Genomic DNA, 19957 nt, shown 5'->3' on the forward strand with positions numbered 1-19957 from the left:
TTAAACGACGGTTTAGATTAGAACCAAGAACTTTTTGTCTGTTCGTAAATCTTCTATCAGATTCTGTTTAACCTTAATCAGCTGTAGTCTCTTTCTGATACGGTGTATCGGTCGTCGAATCGTTTAATAGGGGTGTGGTTAATCCTGGAAATCTTGGACAAACTTGACGCGAAAGTTCATTCGAGACTTGGCTGGAATCCGATTTAAAAGGCAAAGAGTCTCTCGGCTTGATCTCTCGGTTAAAGCTTCCTTTTCAATCATGAACCAGACTTTTTCCGTCCCGGGTCGATCAGAATTCACGTAAATTTTTGATCTCACCACCACGCAAATTTTTTATCTCACTACCACACGACCGTGGCAAATATTTATGTTGTTCCGTAAATATTAAAAGAACGAGTTGGTCCTCGCCGTTTTGGCAAAGGAACTCCCGTTGGCTTTGTTTGCTCCACGGACTCCCCTGGCGCATCAAGGATATTATTTCCTTGTTAATTTACAAAGGACACAGAGTAACGAACAAGAACAGGCAGTGGCATCTTGTCCTATGCGGAGTTTGCTACAACACTGTCCGCTACATACTCGTCGAGACAGCGTCATCTCTTTTATGTTAAACGTTTCTTAAAAATTTCAGGAATAACCAGTAGCTTGCTATCGGGGAAGATGGTTTTAATTGAAAACAGACGCGTACAAAATTGATAATTGAATTTAAGGCTGTTCCATTAACAGGATAAATATCCATCCGCTGTGCAAACCCTTGATGATCAAATGGCAAACTGATCTGAATAAAACCTAATGGTCGGAGTAGGTATTTGCCAGATGACGACTAGTCACATTCCGCGTGCGTAGCGAGTTGAATAAAACACAAAGGGATTTTACGATGCCCGAAGCAGCATTGTAGCAACGTTGTAGCAACGTTCTGCCGTCGTAACCAATAACCGATCATTCGATAACTATTAGATTACGCATATCATATATCCAACGGGCAAACGTGCAAATTTATAATCCGACTGTTCGCCAGTCTTGACGCATAATCGTTAGTAAACAATGCAATAGTTCAATAGAAAACAACGCGATTAAATAAAATAACTGTGTTGAGAATTGTGAATCTTAATCGCCGAAATAAAAGTAAAGGAACACTAAGGTTACACTTAGAATTCATATTAAAATAGTTTTAGATTTATTTAATAAACGATTTCCAGGATCTTCGTCGATATACATTTGCACGCGTCTCAGCACTCTCTTTGTCTTACCATCTTCCACACCACACTGCCAACGGAACAGTTACATTCATCTGTTTCTCGAGGCACACATACTTTCACACACTCATATTCACATACGTGTGTCACTAACACGCGGTTAATCTAGTCTAGCATACAAAATTATACATATCTCAATAAACTGTACTGTAGAAAAGCGAATATGTCAGGTATCAATGGACAGTATACGACTCACACTCAGATGACTATAATTACCTTTGGTAACGAAAGAATTTGTCCGTACAGTATAGAATCTCTGTCTCTCACCCCTGTCGCTCCTAATGTCAAAATCGATAATCAGACTTTTTTGAAACTTTGCTTTCCAAACTCCGTTGAGCATGATTTTTCCTACCAGAGCCGCGAACATCCGCTCTAGGAGAAATTTAAGAGACTCTACAAGGATCCGTTCGATCGTAGGATCGCAACGTGCATTCTGCCGGAACGAACGGTTGTATTTCGTAGACGCGAATCCACCATGAAATCCAGCAAACCGCAGAAGCTTATTTACCGGAACGATTGCTCGCTTTCCACCCTCGTGCTCCGCCTCTGCAAGACAACGCGCCGCGTCCGTTCAGTTCGTTCGAATCTGGAATCTAATCGCGGCTGTGGCCAAGTCCGCGGTTCAATTTTTCCTTGAAAATTAACGCTAACATTCCGATCCGCTGAAAACAACCAACGGTTCTCGTGATCGTTATTTTCGTTTGTTGGAAAGAACGAGCGCTGCGATATTTTGAGTGATTGCTCGAGTAGTATCACTGTCTTGTAAACTTTCCTTGTTCAACTCAATGGTGCTTTTATGTTTTCTTTGCGAGTATCGAAAGAATGGTTTGCAGATTTTAAAGAGAGTCTTTTGCCAATGACCAAGAAAAAGAGAAAACGAAAGGAGCAAAGTTTCTTGTTGTTCTTTCGTAGAGCGAAGTAGTTGGAGCTAATTTTGAGAGATTGCAAGAAGTTTGATGTTAGGAAAGAAGTTACGTAGGAAATTAGAAGAAGGTGCTTTAAATACTGTTTATTAGCGTTTTATTAGGAAGGTTTTACTTAGTTTGTATTACTAAAGTTTATTAAACCACGAAACTCGCTAACAATACTTGGTTACATGCTGATCGAGGCATTGTTCGAGCGTCTGATTTACAAGTATCTTTTAATTCTGTAACATAAACGTTCTCCACTTTGTACGTCGTTTTACTATCAAGTATGAAAACTCGAGAGAGGAAGTTTGAAAATATGATTCCCCTTGGAACGTCGAGAATTTTTCAAACGAATTCCGTTTGTTTAAAACGAAGTAAAATATACGCCCTTGTGCATTCTGACTGAGAGCTCGGAGTAGCATCATCGCCGGGTCGAAGTTCCAGCGATTTTTAAACAAAAAGCGTGACTCGAAAGAGCTCTCGAACCGAGTTGCTGTTCCAAATCGATTGAATTTTCCCCGTCGAGAAAGTTTTATGGAGTTGGAAATAAATGATACTCGGTGAACCGACCGTCTGACGTGTTCTAAATAAACGAGGGAATTCCGTTTCCGTTTCTTTCGAGCTTCTTCCTTGATCATAATTGCGATATACACGCTCAAGTATTAATCGAAACATCGCCGACTAGTTTTTAATCAACTAATTCACGACGAATCAAACTTTTTCCGAGCCCCAGTCGTCCAATGCGTTATACTTCTCTAAACTGTCAGAGGTGTAATTTTTCTCCACTTTGTCTTATGTACTTAGAATTCAAAACCGTTTTGCTCTACTAAAAATCTCGAAACGTCTCGTTGCAACAAGTCCGACCAATTTATCATTATCGTACGTCGATATTTTCTATGTGCAAAAAAAATACGTAAAATAGAAAGAATGAAGGAAAAAGAAAGAAAGAGAAGTGGAAGATGTATGTGTATATTTCAGTAGTAACGTAGTATCTGGAAGCAAGACAAAATATACGAGTATATAAATGTATGAGTAAATAAACTATGGTCGTAAATATCTCTATCAAACGTTCCTTTTCTGCGAAAGCCTATAGTTTATGAACATAGGCGTGTTCGGTTAACGAAGATCGTTCGCAATGAATTTACTTAACAATTCATTCATTCATAATTCGTTATCCGATGACAGCTACCGTGCGACATCCGTTCACGATGCGGAAAATCCAGGAAGTCTGTGTTACGATTTTATGGCCAAGAAATTCGTAATTAATCGTTTGGCATTACGTTCGATGTTTATATCGATGTTGAGAAAAACTGGAGAGAAAAGTACGTGAGTTTTATGGCTAAAAAGTTGTGAGAAAGTCTTGCAACAAGCGTACGTTCTACACGGATGTGGAACGTTTTTATTCATTTTGCACGATGTGTTCGTATTTCGTAGAAACTTTTTTCTCCTATTTTTTCTATCTCATTATTTGTTTCATTGTTATCATTAATTGGTCGATACCGAAACAGCGTATATTACTGGAAAATGAAACTCCAACAATCGGCGACTGAAGATCGATCAAGGAATCGAGTAGAAGCGAGCTACTTACGATTTTCGTTGTCTCGACGGAAGAACTTTCGCCTGTCGAGTTTGGCCTGATTCCCGTGCGCTTCGATGACGAGCTCCGTATTCAGGAAGTTTAATTAACCTTCGACCGCGACAACGTTATCCTTGGAAATCACGTTTCATCCCGTGTCGAAAGAAGAAATTCCACGCGAACTAGCAACGTGTTTGTCACGGTCAATGCGATCAGTGTGTAACACAGCTTGTGTACACGTATATGTAGTATGTCCTGTGTGTGCCGTAAGCAGTGACAGCGAAGTATAAAATCTAACAAGCCCGCGCCTTTCGTCGCGCGCGAGATTGGTTATCCATATTTCATGGACGTGTAGATTTATCGTGCAAGTTGCGGCCAACAGCTTGCTTTTTACTACGTGGCCGCGTGTACCTGAAAATGGCTAATTTTATAACGAAGCCGGTTACGAGCATGCTAAATCGTTCGCACTCGTTGCACACGGAAAATTCGTTGAACGTAACGTTCCTTGGATTTTCGTATTGCGGATAATGCGAGATATGCCTACTAGATTAATAAATTTCTTCGGAGGCTAGGAAAGAAGTTAAGGAATGGAACGAGGTAGGTTGTTTCGTTGAATGAAATTGAAGTAAGTTGGTGAATGGGTGATGAAGTCAGAATGCGAGTTTCATTCGGTCGAGTTGCAGAATAACGTCGTAACGCTTAAAGTATTTCAACATAGTATATTAAAATCTATTTAAGGAAAGATTCGCGTCGCGAGGATTTCAAAATGTGAACTAATTGAGAAATATATAATTTCAAGAAGAGTAACTTTGTGCGTTTCAGCTCGTTAGTAAATACAGTAATTATGTTTAATTAGAAAACTCGGCTGCTTTCGTATCGAGATATGTACGTCGTTAAGACTTATTTAATCGTTATTAGACATTTTATCAGAGCAGAGCAAAGATTTAGAAGTTGTAATACGATTTCTGCAAATCCTCGAAATCTCGCAACGCGCCTGTTGCCTCTCTCATTTATTAGAACGAGCAATGAGCTCGACGTATAAATACGTAGCTTGAATAATGACTATTTATGACGTCTGTACGGCATATATGTACGAGCGATAATGCCATAAGGAGTGTATATATTGCGGACAAAGTACTTACACAATGATTATCGCGAGTAACAGATGCGAGATGTTCGTCGTGTTATCGTATTTCTAATTTGTACGTTTTTATACGCCAATCGATTCATTTAAATTTATTATTTCCTACGATAGTCAAGAGTTTAAAACTGTAAAAAGGAATTCAGAAAGCTTTTTCACCGTTTTTTCCCAGAGTTTTTATTTCTTTTCTCTTTCGTCTGTATTTTTTCCATCTTTTCTTTTTTGTATTTTCTGAACGCGCAATAGATCGTACTTTGGTCTAGATATTTTTTCTCTAAAATCTCTATTCAGTTAGATTTAATTAATGCGAAATTTCCGATTCTGTAACTTGCTATTTCGATTCTCGAACTGCTTTGGTCATTTTAGAAAATTTCGAAATTTCCTCACCGTCGTTCCGCGTTCGAGCAGAGTGTCTCGTCAAACGTGGAACAGCGGAAAATACTTACGAAATTATAAACTATCTTTCTCCGATTTTTCGTAGCATGTCGATAAATGTAATTAACGTTCTGGTAACTGAGATAAAATACCACAGTGAACGGGTCAATGGTAGTAAAATATGACACGCGTCTACGATAATAACGATAATAATTTGCAACGATCAAAGCAACAACGTCTTGTTCTTAATTAGCTACGTGATGATACAAACCGAAACAATCGCGTAAATTATTTGCAAAATTACAGATCCAGAATTACCGATAAAGTTGCTACTATTTATACAGACTACGTCAAAATTGATAAATTGAAAGACAATTCTTACGTCATTGTCCGAAACAAAGTAATAATTACGCCTACTTAACAGGCTCTTTCGCTATTCGTTACAGCAATTAAAAGTTTTCCACGGTATGTCGTATAATTATGTTGAAGGAGAAAATACCTACGTGGATGCGCATGATGTTGAAAACATAATTACTATCATCCCTAACCAGCCACGACGCCGTCGCGGCATCGAGCTTCGTGAATAGTCGAGACACGTGTAATATGCGTAATACCAGCGTCAGATGAGGACTGAAGCAGCTAGGATGGATAGGAAACCTTGTCTTAGGTATTACGAATCCAAGCGTGCAACGTGTATTTAAGGTTTAGCCTGGTAAGTCTGATGGATCCAGGGAGGAGCTATCGTTGATCCTCATCGATCTGAACCCTTCTGTTTGCCATTCTGTTGCTCCCTTCTGCCGAGCAACAAAGAGGAAGGACAGAAAAGTGAAAAACAGTGACACGATACTACCGAACAACGGATCGATGTTCTTGACACATAACAGTCATAGTCTGTTAATACAACGCGTCGAGCTAATAAACTGCGACTGACTTTCGTTCGCTAATCGCTGGATGTCGTTGAATCGTAGACGACCCACGGTCGTTTGATTTAAATTTTATGGTCAGGTTACATATTTTTTAACCGCTCGAAGAGGTTTGATTAAATCAGAGTATTTCGGCGAAACGAACGAAGCGAACGAGAGAAGTTGATGTAGAAGCGGGAAGCTCGAAACACGATTTCAACGCGTGATTCAATTTAGTCGACGTTCTACTTAGTCCGGTTTAGGGAAACTACGATACGAAGTCGGCGTTTATCAGCGTAAATCATTCTGTCGCGTTATTATGGCAAACCCGAGTTAATACACGGGTGTAAAATTTATATGGCGGAATAAAGCGGGGGCCGGACCTTAGTCGTTAGTCGTTAACAAAGCCGAATCAACGTGGCTGCTGCCGTTCCGGCCGCTCCAAGTGCAATGTCCACATACCGCTCTAATAATAGTGACACAAATAACGCGCGTGTACCGCACAGCTGAATTCAGTACGAACATTCGCTTGTTATCGAACTGGCGATTCGTATTTTCGCGAACTTGCACCAAAAGCAAGGTAATTCGCTCTGAGTTCGCCCCTTCTACACCACGAGTCCTTAACTTTCTGCCTCTGTGTGTTTTCACTTGATGATCCTGCGGTCGGTTTTCTCCAGATTCAAGGGTAGATATAATTTGTAGCCTGTACAAGCTGAATACAAAAGGCCACGATAGCTACGGCGAAAATAGTACGTGCAATTAAGAGACACGTTAATTAATCTGATAAACGTAAGTGAAATGAATTACCGTACGAAATAAAACATAAAAAGAGGGAATCGTTATCATTATGGTCCTAAAAAAAGATTTGCGTATATAAAGGCGATTATTATTATTATTATTATTATTATTAAAAGTTTATTACAGAAAGACGTTTATTATCATCCTGCTGCAAGTTAAATGAAAGTATCTCTTTCTCATCGCGATTCGTATTGTATGGCAGAGACATACATCAAAAAGAACCCTCTGAAACGACTTTCTTTCAGATACTCTTTCAAATGGCAATGCATTTTTCCATGTGAAAAAGAACGATCATCTACTACGTTCAATTCGAGTGAAGACGTCATCTTGATCGGAAGTTTCCCGATGTTTAAACAAAAACCAGGGAACAAAGAAATGCCGGTCGAACGTTGAATCAATCAAAGTTACCGCGTGTAAAAAGTACAAATATCTTGCACGATAGTTATCGAACTGTCGATTCATGATCCCATAAGCTTCTAACAGAAGAAAAAATAAAACGTTTCTTAGGTTAACGATCTTGTCATTTTTATTCGCTATCGTATCTTTCTTATCGACCAATTCAACCTTCCTTTCTGAAGCATCTTCAACGTTATCGGACACGTGCATTTTAAACGATCGTTAGGCCATTTTTCTCCTATCCTCGTTTTTTCCTCGTGGCAACCGCTCAAATGGTTTTTATCGGCATAATTTCGGAAATGAAACGGTCAGTAATTAAAACTTAAGCTTCTGGCCACGTTGATATCGCGATCTTCTTCACAGCGAATCCACGTTCGAGTTTTTCCGACGAAAGAAACGAAAAGCTGACGATTAAATTTTGTATCAATTTCGTTTGAGTGGTGAAGTCATTTCGTTTTAGCACCGTTTTAAGATAATTGTCAAATTTCAAATTACGTCATATACTTCCTGTTTCAAAGCGCGTTCTATAAACGTCGCACCGAGGTGCTGAAATTACGAAGTAACTTGTAGTTTAAACGTAAGTTCATCAATGTAGCAACGTCTATGAATGGAATTAAACTATTTGAACTACGCATGCGGGCGAAAGTAAAAGAATAAATTGAAAACAGTTGTAAACAAAGTGCATACATCGCAAATACAATTTTCCTCTAAAATTGCTATTTGGTATTTGGTAATACAATTTTCCTTCAAACTAATCTCTATGGCGATGTAATACCAATTTTCTTCGACTTTCTTTTTAGTTAATTTTCGCATTTATCCTGGTTTCGTGGCGTCGATAGTTCCTTCGCTGGCTCCAAAATTAACTGCGTCGATACGCGAATTGCATTCGTAATTAGCAGCGATCTGCAGCTGCATTTTAATTACGCGTTATTATACGACCAATTGGGCCAATTCAGGGATATATCCGCCACGAAGATTAGTCAGAAAACTTCTTGTCGATTTCGAATTAACACGTATTGATTCCGATTAATTTTCTGTGATACGCTGTACTTTATACGTTAATACAGTTGTAACAGCAAATCATTTAATAAGATCAGGTATTTTATACTATGCTGTCATAAAGTTTTGTATTATAAAACAGGAATTTCTATTAAAAGCTGATGATCCTTTTTAATTGAATTCTATTACTGAGAATAGACCAAACTTTCATCAAGCTTGAATTACAATTTGATAGAAAAGTTGAATATAAAGTAAAAGATTGAATTCTTATAAAATATTTTAGTTGAAATCTCTTATTATGAGTTAATTCTAATATCCATATATAGTACAACTTTGTTCTAAGTACAGAAGCTGCTCTAAAATTAATTAAAAAAGAAAAGAAAAAAAACAATTTTTCTTCCAGATAAAACGAAATAAATTTCCTGAAAATTAATCGCCTTGCAGAACGAACGAATTCCATGTGTAGAAGATGGTTTAGATTTAATTAACAAGAAACATTTTTGCACCCTCTGCGTCGAACCGTCCAATTAATTTCTAATAACCGATTCGCCTATCAATTAGGAAAAATTTCTTAATTAATCCCACAAAAACTTGCGTCAACACGAGAAATTCGACGCTTCGTGTTGAAAAATAATAATTCGTGTGTCGTGTTAATAATTTCAAGGCAAAGTACGTCTGACGGTTTAACACCTCTAATTGATTGAAGCCAGTGCTCATCGAATCGAACAGTATTATCGTAATAAAGCTTCTGAGAGTGGATTTCGTCGCGGACAAAGAAAATTCCAGAGTGGTTTTGAAACAATTCGGAGCCATGAGCTTTTGCTCGTCGAGGTATCCAATTAATTTCGATTAATCTTCGAAACGATTCGATCGAAATTAATTAGTTAGCGAGCTTAACAAGTTCCTGTTCATGACCAAATATTCGATCGGCAGTAGCAAAGTACATTTTTCGGAGAACATCGGTAATATTTACTTGGATATTGTTTTATAAAAGTCATCTTATTAAAACGTGTGAAATTCATTAAACGAAACATAATACGTGCATCGCTGTATTCCGCTTCTACCAGACATTGGATATTATAAAAATTAATTTTGCAAAAAAATAATGAAAATGCTCGTTAGACGCTATGTGGTTGGATATTTGCTTTTAGCGGAAAGTGTATCTAGAAAATGATACTTGTCGTATAAAGCTTATAACGCCAGAAAGCACGTAGCAAGATGTTACTATCGCGTATAATTTAGTCGCAGCAAATGGTGTATTTTTGTGGTAGAATGTGAATTCAAACTAAAATCGCTAGCATGGACAATATCGTGAACGATTCTTTTAAACGCTTGGCGAAAGACAATGGCTAAAACAGCACGATGAAAATTCTAGTTTTATAAATTTGTCGAACAAAAGCGTATGAAACGAATGGTGAAATTCTGATAAATATTTTCGTTTTAACGAGAGAAAAAACGTTTTTTCTACGTGAAATAAATAGCACTATGATAAGTCCTGTATTTTTTAGACAATTTCGCAATATTTTTGTAGAGGTAGGTTTAGATCTTAGTGATAAATATGCTAAAGTAATAAACGAAGCTGAACTATGTATTGCCGGCTGAAGGATTTAATCAAGCAACTAGAAATCCCAACGCAAACATTTTTCATTCATCGTTGAGCACTTCAAAGCTGCAACAGCATAACACATCATTCAAGATAGGCTAGCATGAAATAAATCCTGCAGCTTGTCAACTATAACGAAAGAACCATGGACAGCTAACGTATCGGACGTGTCAAACACGAACATGCATAAATTTGCAATTCAGGCGTGTCCCTGTGAGACACGCGGCCGACCTCGTTAAACAAGATAACATTAGCTGAAAACTTAACCGCTTTCTTCTCCCATAAAACTAACCGATCGATGGCAAACAATGTTCGATCGATGGAATTGCAGGAATTTTTCCATTGTTTTAGGTTCAATCCGAACTCTTCGTCTACATCTCACCTTCAGGCATTTCAGATTTTCGATCGCATCCTTTCGCTATCTTAAATAATTCCAAAGGAAACAAATCAGCTTATAACGCGTTACATATGCCATTTAGCCTGTATTTTTTATGCAAAATCATAAACCCAAAATATTTGAAACGGGAAGCTCGCGTCCGTGTCTCTTGCTCGAGTAGCCGTTCAAAGAGCTCGTAACGCGGCATTTTTTGTTTCAAAATTCCAACCACTAGCGTGCATAGCAGTTTTACGATGTCGTCATATCCAGGCAGCCCAGTGTGCAGCAAATGTATACATAAAATCCGAATTGTAATCGAAATCGATAAACCGAACGCGAAGCTACACGTTCCTTGGAACATAGCGATCGCACGGTCTGCGATGAAGCGACGTCGGTCGAACGGGCTAATAATGTCGACAGCGCGGCACAAAGAAGCCGGCACGTAGTAGAAAGCTTCCTTCAGTCGCTGGGTATTACCAGGACGACGACGGTACAGTATTCGCGAGCTTCGGCGTTGCTGGGCTCAGCGTAGATTTGTAGCCTGCAACGGGCACGTTCATCCCCTAAGTCTAACGTCTACTTTGCCCGGTTATATATGACCAGTCCGCCACTATATACACTTATCGCGCGCATACGTTGGCCAGCCTCAAATCCCATCGTGCTTTTTGAACGTGAAATATGGAAGGCTCGCGAGAAGCCGGAGGAGGGTGCATGGCCTTGGTAGATCTCTTGGTTCGCGAGAGTATCAGGTAAAATGCTCCCTCGCTCCTCCTCTCTCTCTCTCTCTCTTTCTCTTTCTCTTTCCGTGCAAACGTTGGCTCGTACATCGGCGTAGGGTATGGTTCCATCGGTGTACTCTGATGCACAGGAAAGCCGCGGCTTCTTGCGGGATTCCACGACCACAGTTTCTATGACACGGCGAGAAAATTGGTCACCTACGTGAGTTCACTAGGGACAGATCTTGTTGTCAGCCGCTCTATCCTGCTTTCAAGTAAATTCGTCGACCTTGTCGAATCCACTTGATCCTGGAACGTCTGTCGCGCGGCAACAACAGCACTTTGTTTTCTTCTTCGTTACTCCGTTCGATGGTTCTGTACAGATTCGTGTTGAAAGATTGATAAGACACGTTCAAAGAAAGTGTTTTAGCGTTTATCAGAAGTTGCTGCTATTTAGTCGTATGTACATAAATATTATACCGACACGAGTTACATCATTGAATATTCTGAAGAAATACCTGTGCTATAGTACCGCTTGATGTTAATACTTTGACTGCCATGCCAAAATCACGTGTTTCGCTCAGGACGCCAGGGGAGTATTTTTATTATTCAAAGCATATAATGGCGAAATAATAATAAATTGATGATGTAAGACAAGATTCTTCCCCAATGGACCGTTTATCTTATTGGTGGTCACGGGTGACCATCGTGGTGCCTTGGTAACAGTTAATAACGACAGCTTCGTTAATTTCAATAAACCATTCGCATTATTTCGTCGTAAGCAAAACGTGCAGAATATATTGTTTAAACGTGTAGAAGATATTAGTAAACAGTATTTGCTCAGTCTATGTATAATAGTAAGGTATGTGCACACTTCTAACTTCAATTATATGATTATAAAGCCGATTATAAAGCCATTTCCGATTATTTTCTAAGGTGTGTTTATAATAATATTCGTAGATTACCCCTCAAAGATGTGGATGCAGACACAGTGCACCGTTAGATGTAAGATTTGTTCTCATTTTTTTTATCGATGTTCTAATAAAAATGTTTAATTGTTCAATGGGGCACTTTTTATTTCAAAGTATCTTCTATTTATCAGTTATATTCAAAATTCCCTAACTTTTCCATTCAATTTTTACAATTGTAAGAAGTTCAAGCGCTCCAGTCACCAATGACCACCATGGTGTCACAGGAGAAACTGTGGCTGGTCACATATGACCAACGTGACAGTCAAAGTGTTAAAGGCTATTAAAGGAATGTATGTACATACTTGGCATCGATACAATAGTATCAATAATATCCAGAGTGGAAATATGGAAAGGAAAGAAGTTGGAGAAACACTTTACGAGCGTAAGGAAAAGAGTGTCAATAAGCGTGGCTTCAAAAAATACTAACTCCTGAGTTACGACGTTAACGACGTTAAACACATTATCTTTACAGTATACTTTACAGTATACGTGTGTTCGATATTCCGGTCGTTCATCTCAACACATACGTCGATAAGTTTTCTCGTAGAAGCACCCACACGTTGGGAAGATTCCTGGCATTTCTTTTGGTTACAGTTTTCTAATCTCATTTAAGGAAGCAATCGGTTCATTATACACCAAACATCTCGTAACGCCGAAACTAATGATTTTTTTACCCATGTTTGTTAAGATTTTGTTTTGTTCTTTGCTTGTTTTGACGAGTATTATGTGCCAGTACTAAGGCGTTTGCCCAAGTTTCTCATAAAATTGCCCCTATCTGTGTGATATGTGATAACTTGCGATCGTTATTTTCCTTGGTGATACTTACCACGTTGAAACGGTGGTTGGGAATTATTTTTGACGTTGAATCTCGTGCAGTCGCGTTTGATACATCGGTAATCTGAGTGTATCACGCCGGTAGCTAAGTTTCCACGGAACACGAGCAATAACAAAGCCAATCAAGTTCGCAGTTTCTACGAGGAAGAAGCCTTTGCACCGAAGGCCAATCTAGTTAGCACTCGCCGACACAAAGAGCTCGCTTTCCATCTTTTCTTCGCTTTAATACCTATAACCACAACGGTGGCGAAGAAAATTTGTGTACTTGAATCGTGTTCCCGGCTGTTGTTCCACGCGAAATCTACGATTCTTGGTGTAATCGCGTGGCTACCGTGTTAATTAAAACGCCTTTCAAGGCACGTTTAATTAAACCGCTTCTAATAAATTCCGTAATATCGTGGCGGCGTTTTGTCATTTATTCAACGTTCGCGTACAGTTATCAAAGATCGGCTGACACTCGATAATTCAGCGACGCTGAACTAAAACCTGTCGTCGGTTAGGCTCGTGTGAAAAACGAGCATAAAAAGATACTCGTGCAATTTAGCTTATAAATGTGCGTTATTAAACAGAATGCTTTTTACGTGATAACGTGGTAACGTAGATAGGTATAATAAAAAGATGTGCAGGTTTGTTATTAAAGCCAATGCAAATTGCAATCTGACAAGGAATTTAAACCGAACATCGTTTTCATTAAGAAGAAAAAGTATTCGATTATTTTCTACCTCTACGTATCGTTAGAGACACGGGAAAGTGATTATTCCAACTCTGCAATCTCTTTCGCCGTTGATGTCAGAAATTCCCTCGATCCCGATACCATCTTCGCCATCGTCGCGTCGCTACTAAACAGTTGCCGTAATTTGCATAAAGCGACACGCGTATCTTAGATTACGCGTCACAGAGTGACAAGCTGTGCTCGCGTCTATAATCCCAACAGCGAAAATGAATACGAAGCACGCGCATTCGCGAGTCCCTCGTGAAATTCGGTACTCTTTAATTGCCAGGCTCGAAGCCTGTGCGATTCCTCCACGAGCAGTCGCGTAATCTCCGTGAAAGAGATTCGCTTTGCGCGAGCACAGAACAGAGAACAGTACACTGGTGATTAGTGCTGACGCGTTTCCAGAACGATTTGCAGCGTGACACGAGCGGAACGTTGAAAACGAAGTACACGGTGTCTTTGGCAGAATCCTTCGACGATTGCCGCAGACACGACTGCTCGTTTATCTGGCAAATGTTGTAAAGTCTGACTCGACTGACAGAACCGCGTTTACTCATGTTTCAGAGGGGCAGCTGTACGCAGCGACAGTGGCCGATTTCTCCGGTGGCGAGCCGCTGATTCACAGGGAGAAGATCCGCACCGAACGCTCCGATCTCAACCAGCTGAACGGTAATGGAAGTCATGCAAATTACATTGGAATATTCGCGCGTTGAATTCAGCTTTTCTATCGCGATACTCGCCAGCCTCTATTTTCCTGCCATTCTATTTTGCCATGTTTCTAAATTTTAATTGCGCTCCATCTGATCTCTTGCTTCGTTTTATGTATCTCGGAAGTATTATGTCGTAGTATCGCGTAAGAAAGTACACGATAAGATTTTGCGTTCTATTATTCGCGTAACTATTATGGTAAACTGAAGTACAAAATATTTTATTTTTTTTATTTTTATAATTAAAAATATCAGACGTCTACCGAGGCAAATCATTCTGGCCTTAATTAGGTAACAAAATGCAGAGCCGTAAACAGCGATCAATTTAACCGGAAAATATTGAAAGAAAACAGAGAGTTTGCGGATAAGATTGAATTTTAAACTAGAAAATCATTTTTACACGAACTATTGAACTCTCGAGTTGCCTCTGGTAATTGAAATATTCGATATTTATTTAATCGACGTTTTAACGATCGCACTTGGAAAACCGGTCGCGACAGAAAGTCCAGCAATTGCCGTGCTATTTTTGAATTTCCCGTATCTTCTCATCGTACCCTGTCCATATAAAATTTTACGACACGGTCGCACGTGAAAAGTTATCGCATGGCATTGCGTTTGTTATACTCGCAGCTCGTATACAATGGACGATGCTTAAACGATGTAAGAAGCTTTGCATAAATTATATGCTGCAATTTGCGTATCCACCCAGACGAGCTTTTTTTCTTTCCTATCTTATTTTTTTTTTTTTTTTCATTCTTCTCTTATTTATCGCCGATTGCGAGTTGCGAATTTGCGATGCAAGTTTTGTATAAATTACATAATCCATTCAAAGCTTCGGGAATTTTTGATCGATCGCAATTTCCACGCGGCGATCCCGTTGGCAATTTATCATACTGCCCGCTCTTTCGAAATTACCAAGTTATTGGAAGATCCATCTAGGATCCGAAACGGCCGCATAATTTCCTCTGCATTGTAAAATACGTGGAACGTTATCGAACGAGAAGCGTAATTTAGAAAGAAAGGAAAAGATATGAGAAGAAGGAAATAAAGACGGAGATGGAGATACCCGTCGAAACAAACAAACAGCGATGAATTTAACCCTTCAAAATCTTAAAGTAGTATACGTTCGCGCGAACAGTGTACCGTCGCTTCATGGTTTGCTTATTCTTTTTTTTTTTTTTTTATTTAATTTGTACTTTACAATTCGGTAAATTTTTCTAACTTAATTGCTAAATAACATGTGGATGGCTGCACCCAACGGGATACCATCTTCGAATTTGACTATTTTTATTTTATTTCCTTAACGAGGTCAGGGGGGTGTTTTCTTTTTAATCTTTAGAAGCCAGCTGATTGGTTTGTTTGTTTCGAACGAATTCCATTGCCCCTAACAAATTCGAACGTTATTGTTACAGGACCGAACTTTGTCAGCTCGTTTGCGTACGAAGATTACGTTTTCTTCTTTTACCGAGAAACAGCCGTCGAGTACATGAATTGTGGCAAGGTAAGGCTTACGAAATATTAACGACGCGCTACCTATTTATATTTACTTACTCGATATCAAAGACCGTTTTACGATGCAGAATTTCCAAAGCGACGAAATTGCAATATCGAAATGTCATTCTTTGTCAGCGAAAGCACTTTAACGAGCGATTTCTTAAAAAATGGCCATATGTAACGTACGCTTTACGATCTCTACTATTCCCTATATTCTTGATATTCTCAAATTTTCACGCACCGACAATTTCCTTTCCTTTTGCCCCTAATCCCGGTGGCAAAGTAACGCAGTATAATAGCGCTGAATGCAGGGTAGAGTAAGACGGTCCGAGTAAAGAGGAAAGAATCGAAGAAGCCGATTGTTCGAAAGCTCCGGCTGCATTTGTGTTTTAGGCAGTGTACTCGCGGGTCGGTAGAGTGTGCCAGCACGACAAGGGCGGACCTCATGCGTTCAGCGACAGATGGACGAGCTTCCTGAAAGCGAGGCTCAACTGTTCCGTGCCCGGCGAATACCCTTTCTATTTCAATGAAATACGTGAGTATGCCTGCATGTACACACATCATATATACGTGCGCCCGTAAGTTCGCCATGGTATGACGTTTGCCGAGACCCTCGTCGAGTGCTCTCCGGTCCCTATGTGCCGGACAAAGGGGTTGGCCTAACCGGTGTACTACCTTGCAGACGTATCGAGTGGGATCCGACCAATTTTACAAACAAACTGCCTCGTTGCGAAAGGCACGCGAAATTTATCGTTCGTCTGGAGAATTTTTCCACGGCATTGGTAGGAGACGGTAGAAAATGAAATTTTTTCGCTAGTTGGTGATACGGACAAACGTTGCTTATAGGTATTATTGTGCTGTATTAACACTAGAACTACCGATAGTTAACAGGAAATTATTTCTACCAAAAGCAGCCAAAATGACTGGTCTTTAAAAAGTATGTAATAATGGAATATTCTTATATTTATTAATTTATTACTTTCTTACAGAAGGAATTCCATGTTATGTAGTACATTTTTGATATTATTAATCCATCTGGGACCATGAACCCTAAACGAGGGTTGGCACATTTATAACATTGTAGAACCAGTCATTTAGACTGATGTGGTATTTCCAGTGTTAGCATCTAGCGATCTAGCGATCGATTCGGAATTTTCCTGATAACTGATATCGTCGTATAGAATTTTAATCGAATTTTAAAAACGCGTGGGAAGTTGTACAAAATGAGGGAACTGATTAATTAGAGTTCAGTAAACAGATTGCAGGACCCTTTTACACTTTGACAATTACCAATCGTTTTGACTGGTATTGATATAAGTAACTTTTATAAAAAATTATTTTCAGTTTGAATACATAAAAAACAAAATAAAATTCATTATATTACTTTATAGTTGCAAGTCATTAAATCATTACGAAAAAAAATATAACATGAAGTAGGAATTTTAAAATAAAATTGTAAAACCAGTCAATTTTAATGGTGTGATAGTACCAGTGTTAACAAGGACGAGAAACTATTGAAACGTTTATTTAAATAGTATTGGAGTAATGACGCTATGAATTTGTTGAAGAATTTTGTACGATCATTTGTTCGAGAAAATCATCCTACTTACGTATATCCGTAAATATAATTATTTGACGCAACATCGTTTGATAGTTTATATAGTGCAATTAGCGTAGGAGTTGAACGCTTGAAATTAAATTTCGTTAAGAAAGGAACTGGCAATTCGGCCCGTGCAATTTATACGCGAAGAATCTGAAATGGTGTTCGTAAGTACAAAGGTCTGGCAACGTAATCTCTAAATAGAGATCAAATTTTGGCTAAAAGCAAGCTTGAACGTGTGCATAGTCTAATTGGGCCGGAGTCCAAGGTCCAAATAGTCTAACAATTCTCAAGGATGATGCTCTCCAATTTTGTATCTCGTGTACGATCCACGTGTAATGCAACTTGATTTCACAAATTTCCTTGTACTTCCATTACTCACTCCCATTAACGGAAAAACAGACCAACGTTTACGTTTCAATGTTTCGCGTTTGAAACGTCGCTTACGCTCTGTTCAGAGATATTTTGTCGCTATGGTAAAATTGGTTTGCACGTTGTTACTACAAATCGATCAAAGTACCTGAATGCCCTCCAGCCAATAGCTAGAATAATTTTATTTCAAGGTTAAATTGCTACCGTTAACGCAAATAAATTTTTTTCTCTCTCTTTTTGTTCATCCGTAGTCGAGATAATAGTTTCCCTAGTTGAAATTTCGTTGCTAAAGACGAGAAAATCTGGATCCTGGTAGATACTCGATAAACCTACTCGTTTATTCTTCATTCTTACGTCAGTATGTCTGAGTAATTGCTAGCTGGCAATTTCGAGGATGCAACGTAAATTGGCAAGAGAGAGGATCGGGCTTCCCGGTTATAAATATCGTCGCAGATAAGACGCCTCCGATATTCCTTACGGAGCTTACTAGAAATCCATTCAGCTTCATCTCTCTTTCTCTTAGCCTCGGTATCTAGCTGTGTATCAACGACTGCCCGCGTAATTCTTCTTCTTATGGAGCACGTTTTATCGCGGCCAATCGTTTTCAACGACCCTTAGCTGAGAAAATAGCGAACAGAAGAAAGAGCACCAATCGATCGGAGCGGAGCGTGCAATTATAACTTAACGACATGGTGACGAGCAAATGGATTTGATTCGTTGCTTGGTCACCGCGTACTCGATTCAATATCCATTACATTCACCACCATCCTCCTCCCCTGCTCTGCTCTTTCCTCTTTTCCGTTTTCGCTTTTGCTCAGCGATTTTCCTTTGCTGACCCACCAATTTCCCAGGGCGCTTCTCGTCCGGCCAAACTAGTTTTCCTTATCACCGCCACTTATTACATTATCATTCCGTCGGCCCTCGTTTTATACAGCCTCCCGACCGCCTAATATCTTTCTGCTGCGTCACGCGAATAACAACCGAACGATTTTTCTTTGTTACGTTGCTCGTCTCATTTCGTTTGCTGGGTCCGCTCCGATTAGTTTCACGTTGTCCTTATCGTTCGATGGAATAGAATGCTGGCTGGGTGTCTGTAAGGAGAGTTTGCCGTGTCAAGTACTTGTTTGGTAGAAGCGATTGCTGTGAATAACACTTTCCCACCGAGAATCAATCAGCAGCGACGCTCTTTACAAAATCGCTGAGATGAAAATCGTTGGAATAGCGAAAAATAGAAGGAACTTGCGATTATGTAACTCTTTTACGATTACGAACTTGTATACGAGTTGGAAAAAAATTGCTGCGTCGCAAGAACGCTACTCGATTGAACAAATATTTACGATCCTGCGTTAAAAGCGTCATAAACGTTTGACTCGCGATGGCCGCTGTAGACCGACAAATTGACGAGAGCAAAGTGGCTGATCTTATTGTCAGACGGATATTGTTCGATTGGCTCGATGCATTACCAAAAGATTACGATGCTTTTGGAGTTTTTGCTGCGCGAACGAAGAACCAATGGAGCGGATAAATCACGAGAACGTGATTTTGAAGCTTTCATTTTTGATAGCCACTCGCACGGATATCTCGTGTCATAAACAAAGTTTTTAATCAACGAATTTTCCAAGTCCCCTTCGAAAGAGGTCAAGAGTTAATTGAACGAGAGAACCGAGGTGAATTTGTTGCGACTATACTGTGGACCAGACGTGTCGTTCGGAGCGTTATCTGAAACGTACGCTGAGATTAGTTTCGGTGAAACGTCAGATAAGAGGAAGAAAGACGGGTTCAACGGTGATATTACTGGCAACTTTCAAGCATTTCGTATAGTTATTCAAGGTTAGGCCACCGTTTACCGTTTCGTAAGTTGGTCCATCGATCTCGTAAATTACGCGTAAGGAAATTTCATCTTTAACCGCGTTTATTAATCCGGTTATTTAAGAGTGGAAAAAAAAAGAGGAACGAATACGATGATAATTTTTTCCTGTTTTTGATTTTTTGAAGATCTTTTTTTGAACGCGAGTGAAATTGATTACGTATCTGGTGAAAAAGTTGTATTTCGACATCTGTATAAAAATACCAAAAAGCACGGAAAGATATGAAGAGGCACTAGACGTCCGATACATTGATACCTATTTTGTTTCGCTTTGAACGAGCGCTCGATGAGCGTCAATAATATTGTATAAAATCCACTGAAATATACAAAATACACAATACACATATTCAAGCG

General features: G+C 39.3%; 1 protein-coding gene across 2 annotated transcripts in view; it reads left to right on the forward strand.

The window, feature by feature from the left end:
- Positions 1–19957, forward strand: part of LOC132908185 (semaphorin-1A-like) — a 395917-nt gene that overhangs the window by 343532 nt on the left and 32428 nt on the right. For both annotated transcript variants that reach the window (XM_060961947.1, XM_060961946.1), the window contains exons 7-9: positions 14128–14232; positions 15683–15771; positions 16158–16299. In XM_060961947.1, coding sequence (XP_060817930.1) covers positions 14128–14232; positions 15683–15771; positions 16158–16299 — 336 coding nt within the window. The remainder of the gene's footprint in view (positions 1–14127; positions 14233–15682; positions 15772–16157; positions 16300–19957) is intronic.

The sequence above is a fragment of the Bombus pascuorum genome, chromosome 6, assembly GCF_905332965.1.
Source record: "Bombus pascuorum chromosome 6, iyBomPasc1.1, whole genome shotgun sequence".
Lineage (NCBI taxonomy): Eukaryota > Metazoa > Arthropoda > Insecta > Hymenoptera > Apidae > Bombus > Bombus pascuorum.